The sequence below is a fragment of the Siphateles boraxobius genome, unplaced genomic scaffold (genome assembly GCF_051911475.1).
Source record: "Siphateles boraxobius isolate OS27281-9 unplaced genomic scaffold, OSU_SipBor_1 66, whole genome shotgun sequence".
NCBI classification, from domain to species: domain Eukaryota; kingdom Metazoa; phylum Chordata; class Actinopteri; order Cypriniformes; family Leuciscidae; genus Siphateles; species Siphateles boraxobius.
In genome coordinates, this window is record NW_027509193.1 from 19,297,671 (window position 1) to 19,320,342 (window position 22,672).

A 22,672-nucleotide genomic window follows, 5' to 3' on the forward strand; every position below is an offset into this window, starting at 1 on the left:
CCAACGATCACAGTCACCTGAGTTTTAACAAGAGACACCTGCACCCCATTAGCCACTCTGCTTCATAAGCACACACCACACACCTCTCATTGTCCGGGCTCGTTCATACGAAGCGGACTTATAGTGCTTCTCTCTACGAGTATCACTAACCTATCTACCCTGTGTTTACTTACCAGTTCTCTGTGCCGATCCCAGTCTGTCCAGATCATCTCTGCCGTGGTGTACGAGCCGTAAGCCTTTCAGTCCAGTCAAGGGGTGCGTGAGTGTGTGCCGTCAGCCTGTTAGCCTCTTCTCCACTCAGGATATCTCTATCCAACGTTCCTGCAAAGGAAATATCCATTATCAATCCACGGACTGCACTCAAGTATTATCCATATCTGAACTCTGTTACTCACCCATTTCTGCACGTTGAAGTATCCTGAAACTCTGCTGTCTGAATTAAACATTATCATCACTACCTACCTTGTTGTCCGTCTGCTTCCGTAACAATTTCAACCTAAAGCTATAAATTCATAGACAACTTTTCAAATAACCCTCCTCAAAAAACTTATTTTAGACCAGTTAAAAATAGGCTACTGTTAACCTCATTCATTTAAAGTGGAAATATTTGTGACAATAGACACAAACAGTATATATTAAAATTATATACAGGTCCTTCTCAAAAAATTTGCATATTGTGATAGTTCATTATTTTCCATAATGTAATGATAAAAATTAAACTTTCATATATTTTAGATTCATTGCACACCAACTGAAATATTTCAGGTCTTTTGTTGTTTTAATACTGATGATTTTGGCATACAGCTCATGAAAACCCAAAATTCCTATCTCAAAAAATTAGCATATTTCATCCGACCAATAAAAGAAGTGTTTTTAATACAAAAAAAGTCAACCTTCAAATAATTATGTTCAGTTATGCACTCAATACTTGGTCGGGAATCCTTTTGCAGAAATGACTGCTTCAATGCGGCGATATCGGCCTTTTGAGCACAGTAATACCATGGTCAGTAAACCGTTTACCAGTGGTTTTGGCACTGTGAGCAGGTGACAGGTCATGCTGAAAAATGAAATCTTCATCTCCATAAAGCTTTTCAGCAGATGGAAGCATGAAGTGCTTCAAAATCTCCTGATAGCTAGCTGCATTGACCCTGCCCTTGATAAAACACAGTGGACCAACACCAGCAGCTGACATGGCACCCCAGACCATCACTGACTGTGGGTACTTGACACTGGACTTCAGGCATTTTGGCATTTCCTTCACTCCAGTCTTCCTCCAGACTCTGGCATCTTGATTTCTGAATGACATGCAAAATTTGCTTTCATCTGAAAAAAGTACTTTGGACCACTGAGCAACAGTCCAGTGCTGCTTCTCTGTAGCCCAGGTCAGGCGCTTCTGCCGCTGTTTCTGGTTCAAAAGTGGCTTGACCTGGGGAATGCGGCACCTGTAGCCCATTTCCTGCACACGCCTGTGCACGGTGGCTCTGGATGTTTCTACTCCAGACTCAGTCCACTGCTTCCGCAGGTCCCCCAAGGTCTGGAATCGGTCCTTCTCCACAATCTTCCTCAGGGTCCGGTCACCTCTTCTCGTTATGCAGCGTTTTTTGCCACACTTTTTCCTTCCCACAGACTTCCCACTGAGGTGCCTTGATACAGCACTATGGGAACAGCCTATTTGTTCAGAAATTTCTTTCTGTGTCTTACCCTCTTGCTTGATGGTGTCAATGATGGCCTTCTGGACAGCAGTCAGGTCAGCAGTCTTACCCATGATTGCGGTTTTGAGTAATGAAACAGGCTGGGAGTTTTTAAAAGCCTCAGGAATCTTTTGCAGGTGTTTAGAGTTAATTAGTTGATTCAGATGATTAGGTTAATAGCTCGTTTAGAGACCCTTTTCATGATATGCTAATTTTTTGAGATAGGAATTTTGGGTTTTCATGAGCTGTATGCCAAAATCATCAGTATTTAAAACAATAAAAGACCTGAAATATTTCAGTTGGTGTGCAATGAATCTAAAATATATGAAAGTTTAATTTTTATCATTACATTACGGAAAATAATGAACTTTATCACAATATGCTAATTTTTTGAGACAAAGAATGACAGTATTGATTCTGTCACGCTGTTGGGATCAGACCCTCACTGGAATCAAAATCCAAGTTTTTACATTTACAAACAGAAGACTAGAAAATTGCAGGAGAAATAACACATATCAACAGCTTAAACTAGACCAATACCAGAAACAAAGGGAGAACCAAGACAGTGAGTATAATATGGTGAGCAAACAAGGTTAACTTAACGAGGAGCACCTGAATTGAATGAATGAGACCAGTTCATGATGGAAAGGAAGATGGATAGAACCAATTAACAACAACTAGAAAACTAACCATGAAACTCCGAACACAAAAAAAGATCAAAAACAAATTCAAAATGTGACAGATTCAAGAATAGACTGATTAAAACTGAAGTATAAAAATAATCCACAAAGGAACTTGATGGTTTTACACATGTATCCTCGGGAGTTGGTCAGGTTACAAACATACACGCATCATTCATGAGAGAGAAAATGCTGAGTCACAGAGACGCAGCTCCATGTCATCTCTTGGGTGTTTGCACTTGTTGCTGACACAGAATGAGCTTTCATGGACAATTTCTGGTACAAAATTGCTTCGTAATTGTCACCTGTCTTCATTGTACTCAGGGGCGTGTCTAGGGGGAGGCTGGGGGAGGCAGTGCCTCCCCTAGGATAAGCCCTGCCTCCCCTGAGAAATTATCTGTCCATCTGATGATAAATTAAGATAAAAGTGGATTGTTTTGTGCATATTTTCCCATCGCTAGCGGAAGGGTCTGACCCAACAAAAATCCAGTTAGGCGCTGTTTGACAGTGTGCGCGTGCTTCGGACGTATACGCACTGAGAAAAAGTGCATAATAATGTGAGAACAGAACGCCAATGAAATGTTTACCTGTCAAAGCTTTAAAGCACGAGCATATAATGAACTATTGTGATTGCGAATAAGTGCAGTGTCCTGTGAGTTTAAATCTACCGCTGCATTAACATGTGATGTGAATGTACGTCGAGTATTGGGACTGCAGCTGATAGAATGTGCGCTGTAGCACGATACTATCATATTATACTATATCATATTTTAGTTTCCATGCGCTTAATGTGTTTCCACAACAATGTTAGTGAGTAAATCTACTGAAATGGCCAAATGATGAATGAGAGAAAGCCGTGTGCTATATGTAGAATATATTTAGTTGCTCAAGCAAGTCGTAAAATATTTAACCATGTATTTATATTAAAATCTGATTCGCAAAACATTTCAAATTAAAACTTAAAATTGACAAAAACAGCAGACTCATACCTTTTCTTTTGCATTTAAATTTTAATCAATAAATCCTGCATTTCACAAAGAACTTGTTTTTCCACCTCCACGAATGAGACTAGTATCGTTCATTATGTCGCCTTGTTGAGGTAAATTGTAGTCTTCCTTGCTTTACCCCGGTCTTAAAGTAAAAAGATGACTGTGAAAAATATAAGTATGCAATTAAATACATCTATCTAAGTCTATTTTGACTATAGATCTCAAAACTCCTCCAGTAGCCCCTTAAATAAAAAACGAACAGTCCTAACCAGAACGTTCATTAAATTTTTTTTTAACCTATTGCTTTTCTATTGGCCGTTATTGGGGGTGTGTCAGTCTGCTGCCGGATCACTTTAACAACCAGAGAGCGCAGCAGTCACAGTCACTCTGCACACAGACGATATAGATTTTGAATCTGTTGGCAGCTCGTGTTAAAAGTCTCACTGATCACAACTTTGTTCTTTTCTCATTTAATGCTAGTGTGTACTTATAAGCTTTTCCTGAAATTCTTGTGGTTGAACAGTTAAGTTTTGTGTGCACTTTTTTTTTGTCATTTTAGCAGGCTATTAATTTGTTGGGTAGCTCAGGCTTCTTAGCTAGCTGCTAGTCACTCACTTAAGTTGCTAGTCTCTAGTCACTGAAGTTGGCACTGACTGACTGAAGTCAATGAAGTAGGCTTTCGGATTTAATAATTAGACCAGTTTTTATTAAACATAAAAAATGCATAAGTGGCTCATTAAAAAACAGGCACCTTGTCCTTCGCCCTCCATACAAGCTGTCTCTGTTGAGCTCAGCTCACCTGCTAGCAACAGTGAACATGCTGCCTCTGACAAGCCCAGTACCTCTGCTTCCGACACCGAGCAGAGCCTTGTTGCATCCACAACGGTAAATCCTCCAAACGCATGTCCTCCACAAAATCCACATGCACCATCCTCCAGCTCTGCATCTGTGTCGGAGCCAGCAACATTCTGCCCTCCCCAAAACAGACAATCCTCCTCCAGCTCTAGCGTGTCTGTTCCCCCTGACTTAGATTTGTATAGCCCATCCCAGCCCAAGCTAAGTAGCTATCCTAAGCGCCCATTTGGACAGGCTCTCAGGTGTTTCAATGCGGGCTGGTATCAGTCTCGACCATGGCTCGAATATTCTCTCTTACGTGATGCCAGCTTTTGCTTTCCCTGCTGTAAATTTAGTGTCTCCAATTCAGAAAGAGATGACGCATTCACAAAAGTAGGCTACACCAATTGGAAAAAAGCGCTGATAAAAAACAGTGGTTTTCAGAAACATGCCTCCGGCACTGCGCATGTCAGAGCCATGTCTGCGTGGCAGGAATACCAGTGCCGGTCAGAGACTGATAATACCATTGTTCACCAGCTTGGTCAAACTCACATAGAAAAAAACAGATATTATGTAAAAAGTATTGGGGAAGTTATTCAGTTTCTGGCGGTTAATGAACTTGCTCTACGTGGGCACCATCACGGGGGTGGGGATGAGGAAGGTCTTTTAATTCGGCTATTTGATTACACCCTCCAAAAAGACCCTAAACTCGCAGAGATTGCAAAAAGCATTCCCGAAAACGCGAAATACACGTCCAATTTGATTCAGAACGAGATAATTCAAACTCTTACCAAAATGGTACTAAAAGACATCCATACCAAATATGAGGAGGCCGACTCTCCTGGCCTTTGTATTAAAAGTGATGGTACCAGGGATCGGTGTAACATTGAGAATTTGTCAGTCATCATTAGATTTGTCCGCAACTCAATCCCAGAGGAACACCTAATCGGCCTCATTGAATTGAATCAGCTTGATGCTGAGTATGTGTGTGACCAAATTCTGTCTAATCTGTCTGACCTGGGTTACAATGGTGACAATTTAGTGTCTCAGTGTTATGATGGTGCTTCTGTCATGTCAGGAGTGAGGGGCGGTGTGCAGGCTTTGCTGCAAAACAAAGTGGGTAAAGATATCCCATATGTGCACTGCTACAACCACCAACTCCATTTGGCAGTGGTACATGCAATGCATGCAGAACCTGTGGCAAAGAAGTTCTTTGACTGGTCCAGTTCACTAAACACATTTTGTCACAGACATTATGTTACAAATAGATACAGTACACCCACACTGAAAAGACTATTAGAAATTCGCTGGACCAGTCATTATGATGTAACCAAGTCTATTGTTCACAATGAGGATGTAATCAGGAGGCTTCTGTCTGAGATAGCAGAGGATGACAGTGCTCCATTTGACATTAACACAGAGGCATGTGGTCTTTTGACTGAGGCCCCATCCACACTACTGCGTTTTCGTTTAAAAACGGAGACCTTTTGCTAAGTTTGCACCTCCCGTCCACACTAAAACGGGAAAAACGAAGACCCAAAACGGAGAAGTTTAGAAATGCTGCAGCTCCGTTTTTCGTTTTGAATCTCCGGAGGGCGTTTTAGTGTAGACGGGACAAAACGGAGGAGTTTAGAAACGATGATGTAGAAGGTCACGCTCGGCTCTATGATTGGGTGTCATCACCCATGACGTATCCTTCCCTGATTCGTCAGCCACCCATCACATGTCCCGTCACCGGAAGAAAACAAACAAAAACATCCTGGACTACGTAGCTGATGTTAGTGAGTGCAACATGGATAACGAATTACAAGCGTTACTGACTTTGATGTCTTTGTTAGCAGCTGTTGTGCAAGCAAATTCTGCATTTTACAATGCTATAACTGCCTACATGCGCCGGAGGCAAACTATTATTCGAGCGATCTATGACAATTCCCGTGTGCAGCGGCGGTCCATGAAACGAAATCTCTGGTCTTCGACATTTTCTAATCTTTGCAGAGGTAGCTAACGTTACTTGCTTCCTCATCAAATCTGAGGAATAGTCCATCCGTTTCCTGTTTACACCGGCACGCGCATGCACAGTGTTGGAGAATGGTCACGTGATCCGAGTTTTCAGTCGTTTTAATGTGGACGGAGATCAATTCTAATACGCAGCTAAAACGCTGGTGTGGACGGAGATCGTTTTCGTTTTAATTCTCCGTTTTTAAACGAAAACGCAGTAGTGTGGACGGGGCCTCAGCTTAACAGACAGAACTTCTTTGACACTGGCAAATTTCTTCTGCATGTGCTTGGTGCGCTGAAGCCAGCCAATTCAATTCTGCAGTCCCAAACAGTGGATTTGTGCACTGCAAGGGAAGTGGTGACAGCTTCCCTGGGCACACTGAAGGAGATGCGATGCGACTCATTCTGGGAGGAGCATTTCTCTCAGTGTGGAAGTAGGCCTACCAACCCACCTAAAAGAAGACGGATAGTTAATTCACAACTTGTCAGTAGTGTTATCTTGTCTACAATAGGGCATGGTGGTGACTCTGATGACCAAACTGCTCCTAATCAGACTTTTAAAAGGGCTATGTTCAACATCCTTGATAGGGCTATTGTGGAGATGGAGACGAGATTCTCTCAAAGAAATGTTGATTTAATGAGGGCAACATCATTTCTCCTACCAAAATCAGCGTCTTTCCTTGACCCTTCTCTCCTGAAGCCACTTCAAGTGCTTGCAGGCACAGAGCAAAATAGTATGACCTTGCAAAATGAAATTGCTGTGGCAAAAGCAATGTTGCTCAATAAACTGTCCAAAGTACAAAAGAGGCCTTCCCCATTTTGCATAAGCTGTATGTCACAGCACTCATCATAGGTGTGTCCTCAGCTGCATGTGAAAGTTCTTTTTCTACCTTGAGCCGCATTCTCACCCCTCTCCGAAGATCAATGCTGCATTCAAGGAAGAGAGATTTGGTCATTTTGGCACACGAAAAGAAAATCACAAAAGGTCTGGACATGAAACGATTTGTTTCTGAATTTGCCAAGACTAGCCGCAGACTGGTCCTGTAGATAGGATACACTGGATGTATCAGGGACCTGATTAAATCCCTGAATAAGTACCACTAAAAAAAAAAAAAAAGAAGAAAAAAAAAATATATATATATATATATATATATATATTTACAAAAAAAGTTATGTTCCCTCTGCTAATCATATCATAATTTCAATTCTTATAGTTTCACAAAAAATAGCTTTTATTTCAACTCTCTAGGTCTCCTGACCCCCTGCATGTAGCCTAATATGTTTCCTTTTATCTAGGCCTACATTTTTACATTTATTCATTTAGCAGACATTTTTATCCAAAGGCACCAGAGAATAACATTCAAATACTGTTCTCATACTGTTCAAATGAGCATATCAAAATTGTTTACCTGGGGCCGCATTCACAAAGAATCTTATAAGAGGCTACAAGTAGCTCCTAACTGGCGAAACTTCTAAAAATAATGGGCGTGTGACTCATAACTTTAGACTCCTAATGTGTTTTACTAAGAGTACTTCACGAAACATTTAAGCCCCAAAAGTAGCACCTACGTCTGGGACAGTTTAGAAGAAGAAACAAATTAATTTACCTCTTGTCTACAAACGTGACTTCAGATTCATTTAAAAAACTCTCATCCTTCTCGGTAGCCTACTCGTGTAGCACGTCTTCTCACAAGCAAAAACAGGCAATCACCGTGATCTGATATATATGAATCTGTCAATAATAATAATATCATCATCATATTATTAATGTTGACCTGGTTTGATTAACTTTTATGTGATAGCCCTATAGTCTAATAGGGGCCCTGTACCTATCTCTGGGTTCCTGGCTTAGAAAAAGATATGCACTAAAACAGATTGTGTGTAGTATAGCTTAATTTTGCGCCGATTTTTTCAATTGTTTATGTTGCCCCCCCAAACAAGCCAAATGCCCCCCCAAACATGACATCCTGGTACCCCCTCTGTACTTCTTTTAATCAGTCAGGTGTCAGGTATCTAAAGGCAGTTACCAGGTGAAAAATGGCATTTACTCCCAAGTGTAATAGGCTATTTCAGGATTGTCCCTTGATATTTGCAATATTATACACAGGCTCCTATAATATAGTGTTATCAGGCTTCACACACAGCATAGATATAACTTGGAGCTTTGTAATGCAGTTTTCTATTGATGGAAAAATTAGAAAAATTTACAAATTGGTCTAGTTATTATAGAAAAAGTGATTTAATTTAACATTGAAATAAGCACAATAATATATTATAATAAAAGGGTTATTGCTAAAATATTGCAATAAAACTAGCATGGTGAATGAGAATATATAGTGATCAAAAATCGCCAGCTTACTAAAATGCTGTGAATGTTGTGTTTGCTCACATATTCAACAATTTATTTTAGTAGCTAAAGCTAATGATAGGAGAGTTTTAATCAGTTTAATCAGAACATTACTGCATAAACAATCATTTAATAATAAGAAATAAGAATGCAAGAGCCTGTGACTACAGAAATGGATGATAAAGGTACAAAAGTAAGTGGGAGGCATTTAACATGAAATAAAAAAGTTGGGGAACTAAAAGTTGTATTTTAAATGTATATAAATAATTTATATACGTATAGTTACATTTCAGAATGTAAATCATGCTTGTAATTGTAGCCTAATCTGTTGGATTTCTATGCTATTAAGGAAAAGGGAAAGACTAAAAGAAAGCCTATCCATTCAATTTGATCTTGTCTTTGTTATCTAACCTACAAGACAGCGGATTGTCAAGTCACTAGTTACTGGTTTCATTTCCAGTGACGCATCATGTTGTGATCGTATATAAGACAAATGCTCACCTTCATTTCACTCACAGCTTCAGGAAGGTACGAAGAGGTTCTTGCTTCATCAGTGATTGAACGGAACTTCGATCTCGCCGGAATTTATTTAAATGTCTTATTTATTTTTGGCCAAACGGTGTGATTATAACCCGCAGAAATGGAGACTTCTCAGATTCGCCAGAACTACGACCGCGACTGCGAGGCTTTGATCAACAACAAGATGATCAATTTGGAGATTTACGCTTCCTACACTTAGGCTACACTTCAATGGTAGCCTCTTTATCTCTTATTGGTTTTGTCACTTTACTAAATCGTTATAAGGAACGGTGTCTCTATTTTCCATTTTTGACGTGTCTATCTAACCTTAAAAAAACAGCGTTATAGAAATCTTAAAACTACAAGAAAATTGTTTAAATGTGTATAGACTATGTCTATACACATTAACCGAAAATAGCTCAAATGCCATAAGAAGACATTGGGAATCAGTCTAGGAACATCCACGGCTGTTTTGTTAGGAGTGACTGCTGATCATCATTAGCCTACTCATATGTGATGACCAGTTAGTTTGATTTTGATTGGATGTCGTTCGCTGGAGAGATTTTTATGTTTATGACTAAAATACTTGATGAAAGGCCATTCCTTACGTTGTTCTTTGCTCCCTTGTTCTTTAACATACAGTATTATAGTCTATATAGTAACATTATAGTCTTAACATCTATTCCTATTCGATTTTGTTCAGGCTTTCTACTTCAAACGGGATGATGTGGCTCTTGCTGGTTTTGCCAAGTTCTTCAAGGAGAACAGCGAGGAGGAGCGCAAGCATGCCGAGAAATTCATGGAGTTCCAGAACAAGAGGGGTGGAAAAATTGTCCTTCAGGACGTAAAGGTGCTTTTAATGAAGCATTTTGACTTTAAACATTGTATCAAAGCTGACTTTAGACCTCTTGTTATGGAATGACCTATATCCAATGTAACTTGCTCACTGATCTGTGTATCTACCTTTCCAGAAAACAGAGCGTGATATGTGGGGCAATGGACTGATCGCTATGCAGTGCGCTCTTCAGCTGGAGAAGAACGTCAATCAGGCTCTGCTGGATCTACATAAGGTCGCCTCTGAGAAGACAGACCCTCATGTGAGTGACCCTCATTTGTTGAAGTTTAGCCTTGGGACTCTAAATTTGCCTCCATATCACCCGTGGCAGTGCCCCACCAAAATATTCACCCAAAACATAGACCTCTATATAAAATGAATCAATAATATACTGTAAATTTGTTCAGCATTCTGCGACAAATCTTTTTCAAATTTTCTTGACTACTTGAAGTTGTAAAGTGAGCAGGATATATCAAATTTTAGCACATATGGCTTCGGCAGGCATGTATTGATACTAAGAGGGGCAGCGGGTGCCTGAGCCCTGCCCAGCTCTACAGCGTCCCCCAATTTTCCAATGTAAATATGTGGTAAAAAAAAAAAAAAGAACTACAGCGCATTCTAATTGAGAGCCATTGGGGCAGATTTCACCTCGCTCCAGACCTAGATGATATCAATCCGCTTCAGCTATGTGTATATTAGTTTGTATCCGGTCAGTAACTAGTTGGCATGTCTGTTCTTCATTTGTGAGTAGCTTATCAAATGAATAAAAGTATAAACAGTGTTAGGGGAAGTTACTTTTAAAAGTAATGCATTACAATATTGTATTACTCCCCCAAAAAGTAACTAATTGCACTACTTAGTTACTTTTTATGGAAAGTATGTGTTACATTACCTTTGGGTTACTTTTTCTCAACTGGGCAGGGCTTATTTGTTTGTTTGTTTGTTTGTTTGTTTGTTTGTTTCCTAATAAAAAACAAACAAACAAAAGTTATATTTTTGGCAAATGCAAAGGGCCTTTCACAGTAAAATAATGCCTCAGGCTGAAGGAAATTTAAGTTCACACCTGTACAGTAGAGGGTGCTGCTCAAACAAACCTTCAGCTGTGCTACCATTCTGGATAACATAAAAATCGGATGTGGGAGAAGAAAGTTTAATGCTTATTTTAACAATACAAAAATTAAACACAAATATGATGTTTATCTAAAGTCATTTTTGCTATCTAAAGTAATTTTTGCTTATTGGTAAGGTTGAATTGAATTATTTAAGGTCAGCAATAAAGACATTGGTTAATAAAGTGAGATTAAATACATAAAGTATTTTTGTGTTATTTAACATATTTAATTATTGCAGGTTTGCATAATATTCTGAGTTTGCATTTGATTGTTTTTATTAATTTTGAGGAATACTGAATCTGAATTGATGAGTAAATGCCTGCTCACCTTTATTCTAGAATTACAATAACCATCCTGATTTCTCTCAACATGGGGACAGGACAGGTGTCAGTCAAAAAATGGGAAAACAAAGTAACTTGCGTTACTTATGTGAAAAAGTATCTCAGATATTTTGTTGTAAATTTAAAAGTAATGTGTTACTTAGCTTGTTACTTGAAAAAGTAATCTGATTACGTAATTTGTTACATGTAATGTGTTACCCCAACACTGAGTATAAATCCTTTAGTTTAAACGTGCTCATTTAAATAATTTGTATAATTATATTGTGTTTGTTTTATGTTTGTTCTGAGAGTAGACATGACATTCTTTTCCTCACCAGAATTCCTCTACAACTTGTCATATTCTAAAACAACATTCGGAGGCAATAAAAAATACATTTAGGCAATTCTAAGATGGCATTCTATGAGTTTGTTGTGTGTACTTAAGTCTGTCAATCATCATAGAGCGCAACCCTCAGGGTGAATAACGCAAGGACGTTAGGCCTCTTCCAAAAAAGTGTCTGCATGTGTTCAGTGGTTGGAATATAAAACTTACAAAACGTTTAACACAAAACTAGCGCCAAGACCCAGAATCTGTCCTACCTAAATTTACAGTCAGGACAAGCTACTGCTTCATCTGCATGCCTTTTTACAACAGTTTCACATCTTTTCACTGAAGTTTGCATCTTGAATTTTTTTTTCTGATGTCTTGTCCAACAGATGTGTGACTTCCTGGAGACTCACTACCTGAATGAGCAGGTGGAGGCCATCAAGAAGATTGGTGACCACATCACCAACCTTTCCAAGATGGATGCTGGCAACAACAGGATGGCGGAGTACGTGTTTGACAAGCACACCCTGAGCAGCTAAATGCAGCTCTCAGATCATACATAAATGAATAGAATTACTATTCTCTTAAATATGTTCTTATCAAACAGATATTGTGCAAATTTGTAAAGTGTGAGAGGTTGAAAGGTCAACATCAAGTAAAAGTTCCAGTTGCTATTATAAAATGATGCAGTGTAAAATGATTAAATAGTCATCTTGTGATTGACATAAAGCAAGGCTTATGTTGAATGTGCACTGACTGACGTAGTGAATTTAAATAAACATTTTGAGCTGAATAAGCTTGTCTTTTTTATTTAAAATTGTGGTATATTGGACAGTCTGTGGGCCTATTATTCAGCCTGCAAAAAGAGCTGTAAATGAAGATCTATTAAAAGGGGTGACTATTTGATAGTGTATGATTAATGTACAAAAATTGTTGCAACAGGGACACCAAACCTCACAAAACAGAAGATAAAGTGAAATAAACAGACATCACTAGAGCTTGAGTTTTCATCCTGAAAGGATGATTATGACGCCATTATGACAGAACTGTATTAGTATTTAATCAAATGAAATGTACACTAACATCTAAAATTATAGCCTACACAATATACACAAAATACTAACTTCAACTTGGAACCTTTTCGTGGTCTGCTAAATGAATAAACGTAAATATTCACATGAATTAAATTTCCACCGTAAGATTTGTTGCATTTCATTTTACCACATGAGGGTGGTGTTTCTTCCATGTAGGCTATAACACATTTACAATAAACCCTGAAGGACCGAGGCCCTTGTGGTACGACATATTTTTATTCAATATCTCTCAATAATCATCATCTGTGGGAGATGCCTTGTTCTAATTTCAAAACCAATTCAGTTCACAGCTTCCTATCCCATATAAATCTAGTCTATTAGCAGCGGTGAGCCACCGAGCATAATCCGATTCAGAGGGGTCACTGAACGAAAATTGTTGGAAATTAGAATCGGATAAACAGCATACAGGAGATTATATGGGATAGCCTAGCAAACTTGGTAATGATAAATGGTATACGAGATGGATGAAATAAGATTGTCGCATGAGAAACCCCAGGGCACATAACTGCTAACAGAAGGGAGAGCACGATTAATCCAAGTGAAAGAGGGTTTGGCGTTTCAAATGCGCTTTGAGGAGAGAGAGAGAGAGAGAGAGAGAGAGAGAGAGAGAGAGAGAGAGAGAGAGAGAGAGAGAGAGATGACAGAGTGGATGATAAGTGTAAGTTAGAGCAGTGTGTGAGTGGGCTATTGCGTCTCTCTAACCAACCGCAGGTTCTATTGGCTAGAGTTCAGTAGCAGATCATCAGGTAAGTTTGATTATTATTGATCAACTCTTCACGCGTTTGCTATTCCTGTAAATATATTAGTACATGTCAAGCAGTGTGCTTTAAAATGTTTTTTAAAGTATTTTGTAGCCTAGTTATTTAATGGTTAGGCCTATTATACAGCCTATATAGCCTAGTCTACGCAGTTTTATAACATTAATTAAAATAGTAGGCTACGTAGCTATTTTAAAAAAATGCCACCAGTTGAAATTAACAGCACAAGTGCTGTGGAAATAATTATTGTCACCAGTTAAATTCGTGGAGACTATTATGGGCTGCAACCCAGTCCACACACAGTGACGTTAACAAACAACACGCAATTTGTTTTTCGTTTTGTCTTTTGTCTTCATATTTTGAAGACAAAGGTGGCATATTTGTTCCCTCTAAAATCTGGTGATACGAGTGTCCCAAGATGATTTTGTTTCTCGTCTAATTGAATGCATCTGTGTGCGTAGATTCTTTTCAGTGTTAAACAACTCTGTGTAGCCTACTCCGCATATTGTTTTCCAGCGAAAAAGGGTGTCTGGGTGAGATTTTGGTAATCCAAAAATACAGCAGTTCTGCCCGCTGCTGGACAAAGTACAGATAAAGAAGAAGGGGGGTAAGGCCATATGACGCCGTCTGATGGCCTGTGACGCACAAAGCCACAGGCCTTCTTTAGCCAGATTAGGGCAGTACTACTGTCTGTTAATGACACAAAATATGGTTTATGAACTCTCCGATTAAGCACTTTCAATGCATCTTCTCTCTTCGGAAAAGAGAAGAAGCACTGCGTTGTTTTAACGCTTTATGTTATGTGATAACTATTCAATTAATTGAAAAACAAATGTTGAAAATCTTTTTTTATAAGTTTCTTTAAAAAAAATGCTTTATTGATTTGATTCTTGTAGCGAAAGTGAGTGACTTTTTGTAGATGTCACTACTACTAAATATAATAACAGTGTGACTGCTTTATGAATCAAATAGACTTGTGTCCTAGCTAACATTTCACCAATTTTAATAAAAGTAAAATAAATAAAAATTATGGCTGAGGCACTGATATATATGTGTGTGTGTGTGTGTGTGTGTGTGTGTGTGTGTGTGTATGTATATGTATATATAAATAAATAAATATATATATAAAATGTCATCCTTTTAACTATGACTAAAAAATTCTTTATGTCCATCGTCTTTCATCACTGTGGTCAGTCCATGTGGCTGACTGGTAAACAAGCTACAGGAAGAGAATCATCACAAAGTCCTGCCCTCATTAATCCAACCGTGACCTTAGTGCTCGATACATTCTTATGCAGTCTTTTATATGTCGTTCTTGTGACAAGATGTTGTTGGTTGAATTGGGTTCAAGTGTGAAAGTGAGGAGGCAAGGGGAGGGCCCTGTTCCTAATTTACTTAAACCCAAGGATTTTTGGATTAGCTTTGGCAATTAATCTTGCTATACATCTGCTGAGAGTGACTAGGTCAGATCCGCTGACCAGGGCAGGTGGAGACATATCCATTGTGTGTTATATGTGTGAACAATGTTTTTGAGCACATTAAAGTGTTTGAACACATGGGCATTATGTGTGCATGGTTGTGTTTTGGCATGTCACAGTTCCAGAAGGATTAATAACGGACATGCAGAGCCCTATAGCATTAGATCAAAAGTCACACCAGGACAAAGAGGACAAAGGAGGGAAGGGAAAGAGAGAAAGTGTGGACTTGGCAGAAGGAGGGGTGGTGGATGGGATGGAAAGGAGCACATAATAAAAAAGAGGGACATTAAATGGATACTTTGGAGGACAAGACCAATCTAGGGGATATATGTGATTTGGGGCATTTAGTTCATGTAAGTTATTTCAGGACAGTAACAGTCTGTTTTATGCCTCTAGCTGATCAGCCATGCGATTGGTCAGTATGCAGCATCGTGGGCGGAGGGCAGCAGAATCAGAGGAGGAGCCTAATCCTGTTCCACCCCCTCCGCCCCCTCCCTCGCACCACTCCCACAACTTCATAAATATGAAGAACAAGTTCTTCAATGAGCTTGGCCATCTACCTAGTAAGTAATAATTTTATATCAAGATATATGCCACACTTAATCTTATCTCAGCTGGCCACCAACGTCATAAGACATAGATATTTAGTTGAATATCTACATTGTGTGACCAAAATTCAATGTCAGAACAATGTCTAATGCCAACTTCAATGTGATGTAGAATACTGACCATTGCTGACATTGATATTTTGTTGCTTTTAAGTAGTGGAATCGCCTCATGCCAACATAGGTTTGACGTCAAACACCAACATTTAATCGAGCCGTAACCCAAACCCAACATCTGGTAAACACCAAAATGTTAACTTTAACACAATGTCAAATTATAACATTATTAGATGGTGATATTTCATTGTATTAAAGGGGTCATCAGATGCAAAATTCACTTTTATATGGTGTTTGCATATAAATGTGTCTTTGCAGTGTGTAGACAAAACCACCATACAATGGAAAAAATCCATTCACTCCTTTTTTTTATCCTCAAAAAGTCTAAACACTATCAATAATCAAGCCCTTTGGATTTTCTGAGCAATATGATGTCATATTGCTCATGCTCCTCCCACGACCACTGACGGACTGTCCTGTATTAGCATATTTCCGCTCTTGTCCATTTGTGAACTATCCACCAAGGCAGGTTGCCAAGGCAGCACTTTACATGTCTTGTGTCGACACCCCCCATGGAAGAGAGGGGTGGGGTGAGCTGGTGATCATTATCATTTAAAGAGACATTCACCGAAACAAGTCACTTTATACAGAGCTGTTTTTGAGGAGGTAAAAAGGGTGTTGTTTTACACAACCATTGAGGAATTTTAACCAAAGTATGTTACAAACATTACATGAATACCCTAAAGAATCATACCAACTTGTGGAAAATGGGCATCCGATGACCCCTTTAACTAAGCAAAATATAACATCTGTCCAATGTTGGCTTTTGACATCAACCTGATTATCATATTCAACCAAAATTTAACATCTCTTCAATGTCTTTCTGATGTTAAATTGACGTCCAGTCCGGTTTCATCATATTATCATTACAAACATACATTCCCATTAAACTGTGTGTGATAAATTAATTCCTAAAATTTTTTTTCATTTCCATGTAAATTCAAAATGTTTTCATCTATTCCATAACCAGACCACAAGATCAGAAGTAAGTTCCAATTTTTCAAAGCCTTTTTCTTTCAGCCCTCCATCCATTCATCCATCTATTCATTTTGCAGAAATGTTTTTTTTTTTTTTTTGCATTAAAATAAATTATGATCTTTCCATCATTCTGTTTTTTTTACTTTAACTTTCTCTGTTTATTTCTCTAATGCACAGTGCCCATGTGGGCTATTGGTGCCATAGTTGTGGTCGTGCTAGCCTTGGTTGGCTGCTTTGCTTTCTGTATCTATAAGAAGTGCTTGGGAGGGAAGAAGAAAACAAAGAAAGTCCGAGAGAGGAAGGGAGGACGAAGAAGGGTGAAAAAGGAGGGAGATGAAGAAGCAGGCGAGGTGAGAGAGCTTGGAAGCTCAAAGCATAAAATGGAACTCCGTCAGATCCTGTTTCTGTTAAATTATTAATTTAATTTAATATTAAAAAGAAATGGGTTAATTTTGGCTTAAAGGTTTGCTTAAGTATTTTACATTTATACTACCCATACTTAATACTCAACCCCCTTAGGAACAACTTAAAGAAGGAGAGGGTGATGGAGAGAAAGAAAATTATGGCAAATTGGAATACACTCTGGATTATAGCTTCACTGAAAATCAGGTTGGTTGAGAGTGGATGTTCATAATATGCATGCTAGTTATGAGATGATATGATTTATTATTTATACAAATCAGCAAAAATGTCATTTTAAAGAATGTGTGATTAGCTTCTTGATTTTGAACACCTGACCCACAACCTTTTATTCAACAATCTTCAGCTCATTGTCGGTATCTTGCAAGCACAAGACCTTGCTGCCATGGATCTGGGTGGAACGTCTGACCCCTATGTCAAAGTTTATATGCTACCAGACAAGAAGAAAAAGTTTGAAACAAAGGTCCAGCGCAAGAACCTGTGTCCTGTTTTCAATGAGACATTCATATTTAAGGTATTGCAGTTATGTCCTTACAATCATGCATTTTTGGGGGATTTGCCAAAAGGCAATTTGTCATACACTTTATCTGTTATGCTTGATTTTGTTGAGGAATAAGCAACTGACTTTTTTTTTCTCTAAACAAAGCAAATGCAATTTCTTTTCATAAATGGTACAGTGTTCAAATAGTATGTTTTATTTCTGTTTCCAGATCCCCTTCAATGATCTAGCGGGACAGACTCTGGTCTTGCAGGTGTTTGACTTTGACCGCTTTGGTAAACATGACGTAATTGGAGAGATCAAAATCCCCATGAACAGTATTGACCTGGGCCAGCCCATACACGAATGGAAAGAACTAGTTGGAGGAGAGAAAGAGGAAGTAATGCTTTCCTTCAGACTTTTTACACATAGTCTGTTCTTTGATGATTTTAGCTAAACACACTCCACTTCCTTCTCAACAGCAAGAAAAGCTTGGAGACATCTGTATCTCCCTGCGCTATGTGCCCACCTCCGGTAAACTGACCGTCTGTATCATGGAAGCCAAGAACCTGAAGAAGATGGATGTGGGTGGTTTATCAGGTGACTGTGCTAGCATTATTATGTTAAAATTAGATTACATTCTTTGTTTTACTTGATATTAAAATGAAATTATTCTCTACACATCAAATGTGACTTTATTTTAATATAATTAGATTTTTAAATATTTCTGTGGAATTGTTGTGCTAAGGTGCATTTCTGTCTTTATCCATATATGGCATTATGGCTTTCTCACTTTTTTCTTTCCCTTTCTCTCTAAGACCCTTTTGTGAAAGTGGTTTTGCAACACAACGGAAAGCGCCTCAAGAAGAAGAAGACGACAGTTAAGCAAAACACACTGAACCCTTACTTCAATGAAAGTTTCAGCTTTGAAATCCCCTTCGCTCAGGTTCAGGTAAATATATCTGTTTGAAACACGGCAATACCTGCATCTCTAATTCATTTACAGATTTACAATACAATGCAATCTTTTTACTATGAATACACTACGATTATAGCGCTAATGTTACTAGTAAATTCATCTGTCTACAATATAATGGGTCACACTTTATATTAGGTGTCTTTAACTACAATATACTAACTTAAAAACATAATATTTGTTAGGTACAATGTACTTATTGTGTTCATTTTATATTGTAAAACATTTTTGCTGCTATTGAGGTAGGAAATGGGTAAGGTTAGAGACAGGTTTGGTGGTATGGGTAGATTTAAGGCTGGGTTAACAGTGTAATTATAGATGTCAGAAATTAATGACAGCTGTAATTACATGCATGTCTTTATATTAAAAAATTGTATATAATTATTAATTTAAATGATGGTAAATTTTAAAGACACTTAATATAAAGTGGGACCAAAGAACAAAGTGGATTAAATGCGTATTGACCTTTATTTCTCTGCTTCTCTGTGTCCCTGCAGAAGGTCCAGGTGCTGATCACTGTCTATGACTATGATAAACTGGGAAGCAATGATGCGATTGGGAAGTGCTGGATTGGGTTCGGCGCTAGTGGGGTGGGTCTGCGACACTGGTCAGACATGTTGGCCAATCCCAGACGGCCTGTGGCCCAGTGGCACACCCTTCAGCCTGAAGAAGAAGTGGACGCTGCCCTTAAAGCTCCTATCCGCTAAATATCTCACTTATCCACCCCTCAATTAAAAGTTTTGGCAAAACATTATTTAAATCTCATTCGTCCTGTCACTGAGAAGCTTCTGTCTGTTGCGTTATTATAATGTCATTTTTTCCGGTACCCTTCTTTACTGTGAAACAAAGGAGGATTAACTTTTATAAATGTTATTATGTATTTTCTGTTCATCTGGATTGTTTCTTATGTAAATGTGTGTGTATGTGGATGATAACTGTGTGTTTTGTTTGAAAGTATTGTATGTGTCTATAACTGTATGAGAACACTGTCCTGATTTGCCTCGTCTTTTCTGTGAACCAAGTTGACAATAAAAACAGCAACTGGATATATTATAACAGATTTTAAGATGTGTTTTCATTTTATTTACAAACAGACACAAAAGTTGTAAAATTCTCAGGAGTAAAACCTAGTAATTAATCGATGATCAATATTTCGCCATAATCTACTTTTTTAAAGGCTTTAATAATATAGAAGCCATTATTGTCTGTTAACATGTCTACCAATAGCAATTGTCTGGTTGGGTTCAGCAGTATTTATAGAGTTGTCCGGTTGTAGGTGGAAGCCTGGATTAATCTTGTGCTGTTTTCGACTGTGTTCCAAGTGCAGTACTGGACTAAGCCATACATGTGAGCAGGGAATTAGAGCCAGAGAAGGGCGGGTGAGTGGAGAGGATGAAGGAGACCAGAAAGGACACACAGGCAAAGTCATAGAGATAGAAAGAGAGAGATTGGAGAAGGTTGAACAGATAAAGAGGCTGTATTTTAAACACAAAGTTAGTTAACTGGTTAAATATGAATTGGTAAAAGACTACAAAATAGACAGTTTTTACATGAACACACGAGATGTGCTATAAGGAAAAGGCAGTACATTGCAAACTTAGCCAAAATGATAGCAAGTGGACATGACCGAGAGAGCTTATCCAACCAAATCAGAATATATTCACAAAATAGTCTATATATTTACAATATTGTCATAAGTTTTGGCTTTAGATCAGTAATTTGCGAGATACCTGAAAAATCTCCTAATCAACCGTGCTAATCTACATTAGCATGATAGCTGTGTGAGGAAGTGAATCTGCGATTGTCAAGCTACAACACTGCTGTTTTTAGAATAGCATAGACTGAATGATTTTTAAATCGGCTTCCCAAAGGCTCGTGTGTATACATTATGTTCACACAGCAACAAGGTTTACAGCCATAATGGCCAAAAGTTTTGGCAGCTGTTGTGGTCCCTTAGCAAAAAATAATTATATTTCAAGTTAATTTTATTAAGTAAAGTTCAAGTATATTTTTAAGTATACTTTATGTATTAAGTATAGTAATATCCATGTACTAGAAGTATACTTGTAAGTGTACTGTTTTGATACTACTTGGGACTAAATTGGCCCACTTTTTGTGTTTAAAATATTCTATTAATTACTTTAAATGTAGCAGTATAAACTTTGAGTATGCAACTACAGCTAAGTTTTTCATGTGTACTGCAACTACTACAAGTGAACTTATAGGTATACTGATAGTTTACTAGTCAAATATGTAGCACATTTTTTAGTGTATGAAAGCACACTTTCAGTAACTAGTTAAGTAGTTTTATACTGTAAGTATTCTTGTAAGTTTTCTTTAAGTCAACAACATACTTAAAGTTTACTATTTATATAATATTTTTGCACTTTCGACCAACACAATATTGGCAGTGTGGTGGTAGTGGGGAGTAGGGTGGTGGTGGTAATGACAATGGTAATAGATAATAAATGGTTACTTTGTTTACGCATACATACACATGCACATACCCACACTCACACCCGCTCACATACACACTTAGATCAAACACTTAAAATCACTTTTATGTCACTTCTGGAATTATGGATTTACAAGATTGCTCACTGCTGCACTATGTTGGTTTGTATGTATGTTTGACTGTTAAATAAAAATAAAAAATAAAAATAAAAAATATATATATATATTTTTGCACTTTAAGGATACTACTATTTTCCTATTTAGGTATTGTTTTTTATACTTGAAATATATCTTTAACTGTTTCTTTAAGTTCTTAAATTCTTTTATTAAGAATTTAATGTGTTCAAAAGTTCAAAAGTTTCATTTAAAAAGCTGAGAAAAACGGATGGATGGAATTCACAACGATGATCAAAATATAGATGGTAATTCAGTCAATGGCGGGGAAAGAGTGAAGTAGATTTGAAGTAAATTCCTGTGTATCAGTGGAATATAGCCTACACAAAAATTTAGATATTCAGAATTAGGAACATTTCTGTTTTCTTTAAAAATCTATATTTTCCAAAAATGTACTGTAAGTTTATAAGACTATGTGAAAAATATATTAAATAGGCTACTCAAACGAAAGAGTAAACACAACTACAACCCAAGTATACTTAGAATACTTAATTATACTTTTAAGTATATCTCAATCAAAATATTGAGTAGCCTACAAGTAGGCCAAATAGGCCTTTCTGTCACTGTCAGTATAAGTATGCCTAAGTGCAATATACTTTCTTATTTTTAGTTTAAAAGAAGTATACTAAAAGCACACTTGAATAAACTTCTTTTTCAGGGTTTTGATTCAGTGTTTCTAGATTATTTGTCAGTAGGACATACAATTTTCTAATTTATTGTGAATGAACAAACGCCGGCCACCAGATGGCGACAGCAAATCAACACGTTCAGGTTAGGTAAAAATGTCAGTAATTTTAATTTGGTTTATTTTATATATGTATGTTTTAATTATATCTCTATAAATGCTGCTCACTGGAATGAGTTAATCTACAAAATGTATGTTAAATCATTGCTTAGGCTTCCATTATGTCGTATAGTGTTGATATGGGCCTGCCGGTTGCCTTCATGGAGCCTTAGCCATTACAGTACACACCTTTTTTTTCTTTTACAATTACACTTGTAATTAAAACAAATATTTGCTGGGAGCTATATGGCACAATGATGGTATATGAAAGAGGTGAACACTCCCTCACACATTTTTTTCCTACCACTGTCAATCCAGCACAAGAGACTTCACCTGATCATAAGTTTCAACTTTTGGGTTCCTAGGCAAATTGTAACATCCCATTTTATTTCTGCAATCCCAATGAAAACTGACCAAAAGACATTTAAGAAAGTACATGGAAATGACTTTTGCTATTAATAGCCAAACACGTGAGCTGGAAACCACAATTTTGTGTGCATCCTCATGAAAACAGGATTCTCAGGCCGTTTTAAAAAGTATGGATGAAGGCAAACGTTCTTTAATCACACCAAAGACGCTTCTCTCTGACAGTTTATTTTCATTTCCAGTATATTTTCATTCTTCTTCCCTTTCAGAGTGAAATGGTTTCAGTTGCATAACCAGTCTAGTTTGCTAAAAAAGACTGTGAATGAGTGATGAATCA

General features: G+C 37.7%; 1 protein-coding gene and 1 pseudogene across 3 annotated transcripts; both read left to right on the forward strand.

Annotated features, from left to right (window-relative positions):
• The first annotated feature begins 9,031 nt into the window (after positions 1-9,031).
• LOC143721882 (ferritin, middle subunit-like) lies at positions 9,032-12,229 on the forward strand (annotated as a pseudogene). The gene is made up of 4 exons (XR_013196791.1): positions 9,032-9,292; positions 9,762-9,908; positions 10,030-10,155; positions 12,043-12,229. The product of XR_013196791.1 is annotated as a ferritin, middle subunit-like (transcript).
• Positions 12,230-13,382: 1,153 nt separating this feature from the next.
• On the forward strand, positions 13,383-19,613 carry syt5a (synaptotagmin Va). Of its 2 annotated transcripts, XM_077212763.1 has the most exons (10): positions 13,383-13,493; positions 15,380-15,546; positions 16,676-16,690; positions 16,861-17,033; positions 17,203-17,292; positions 17,450-17,617; positions 17,814-17,981; positions 18,064-18,181; positions 18,400-18,533; positions 19,055-19,613. In XM_077212763.1, exons 2-10 carry the CDS (start codon positions 15,390-15,392, stop codon positions 19,262-19,264), a joined length of 1,233 nt encoding a protein of 410 aa, XP_077068878.1. In that variant the 5' UTR covers positions 13,383-13,493; positions 15,380-15,389; the 3' UTR covers positions 19,265-19,613. The 2 variants fall into 2 exon arrangements, with proteins under 2 accessions (XP_077068878.1, XP_077068879.1); XM_077212764.1 differs by lacking the exon at positions 16,676-16,690.
• Positions 19,614-22,672: the final 3,059 nt, after the last annotated feature.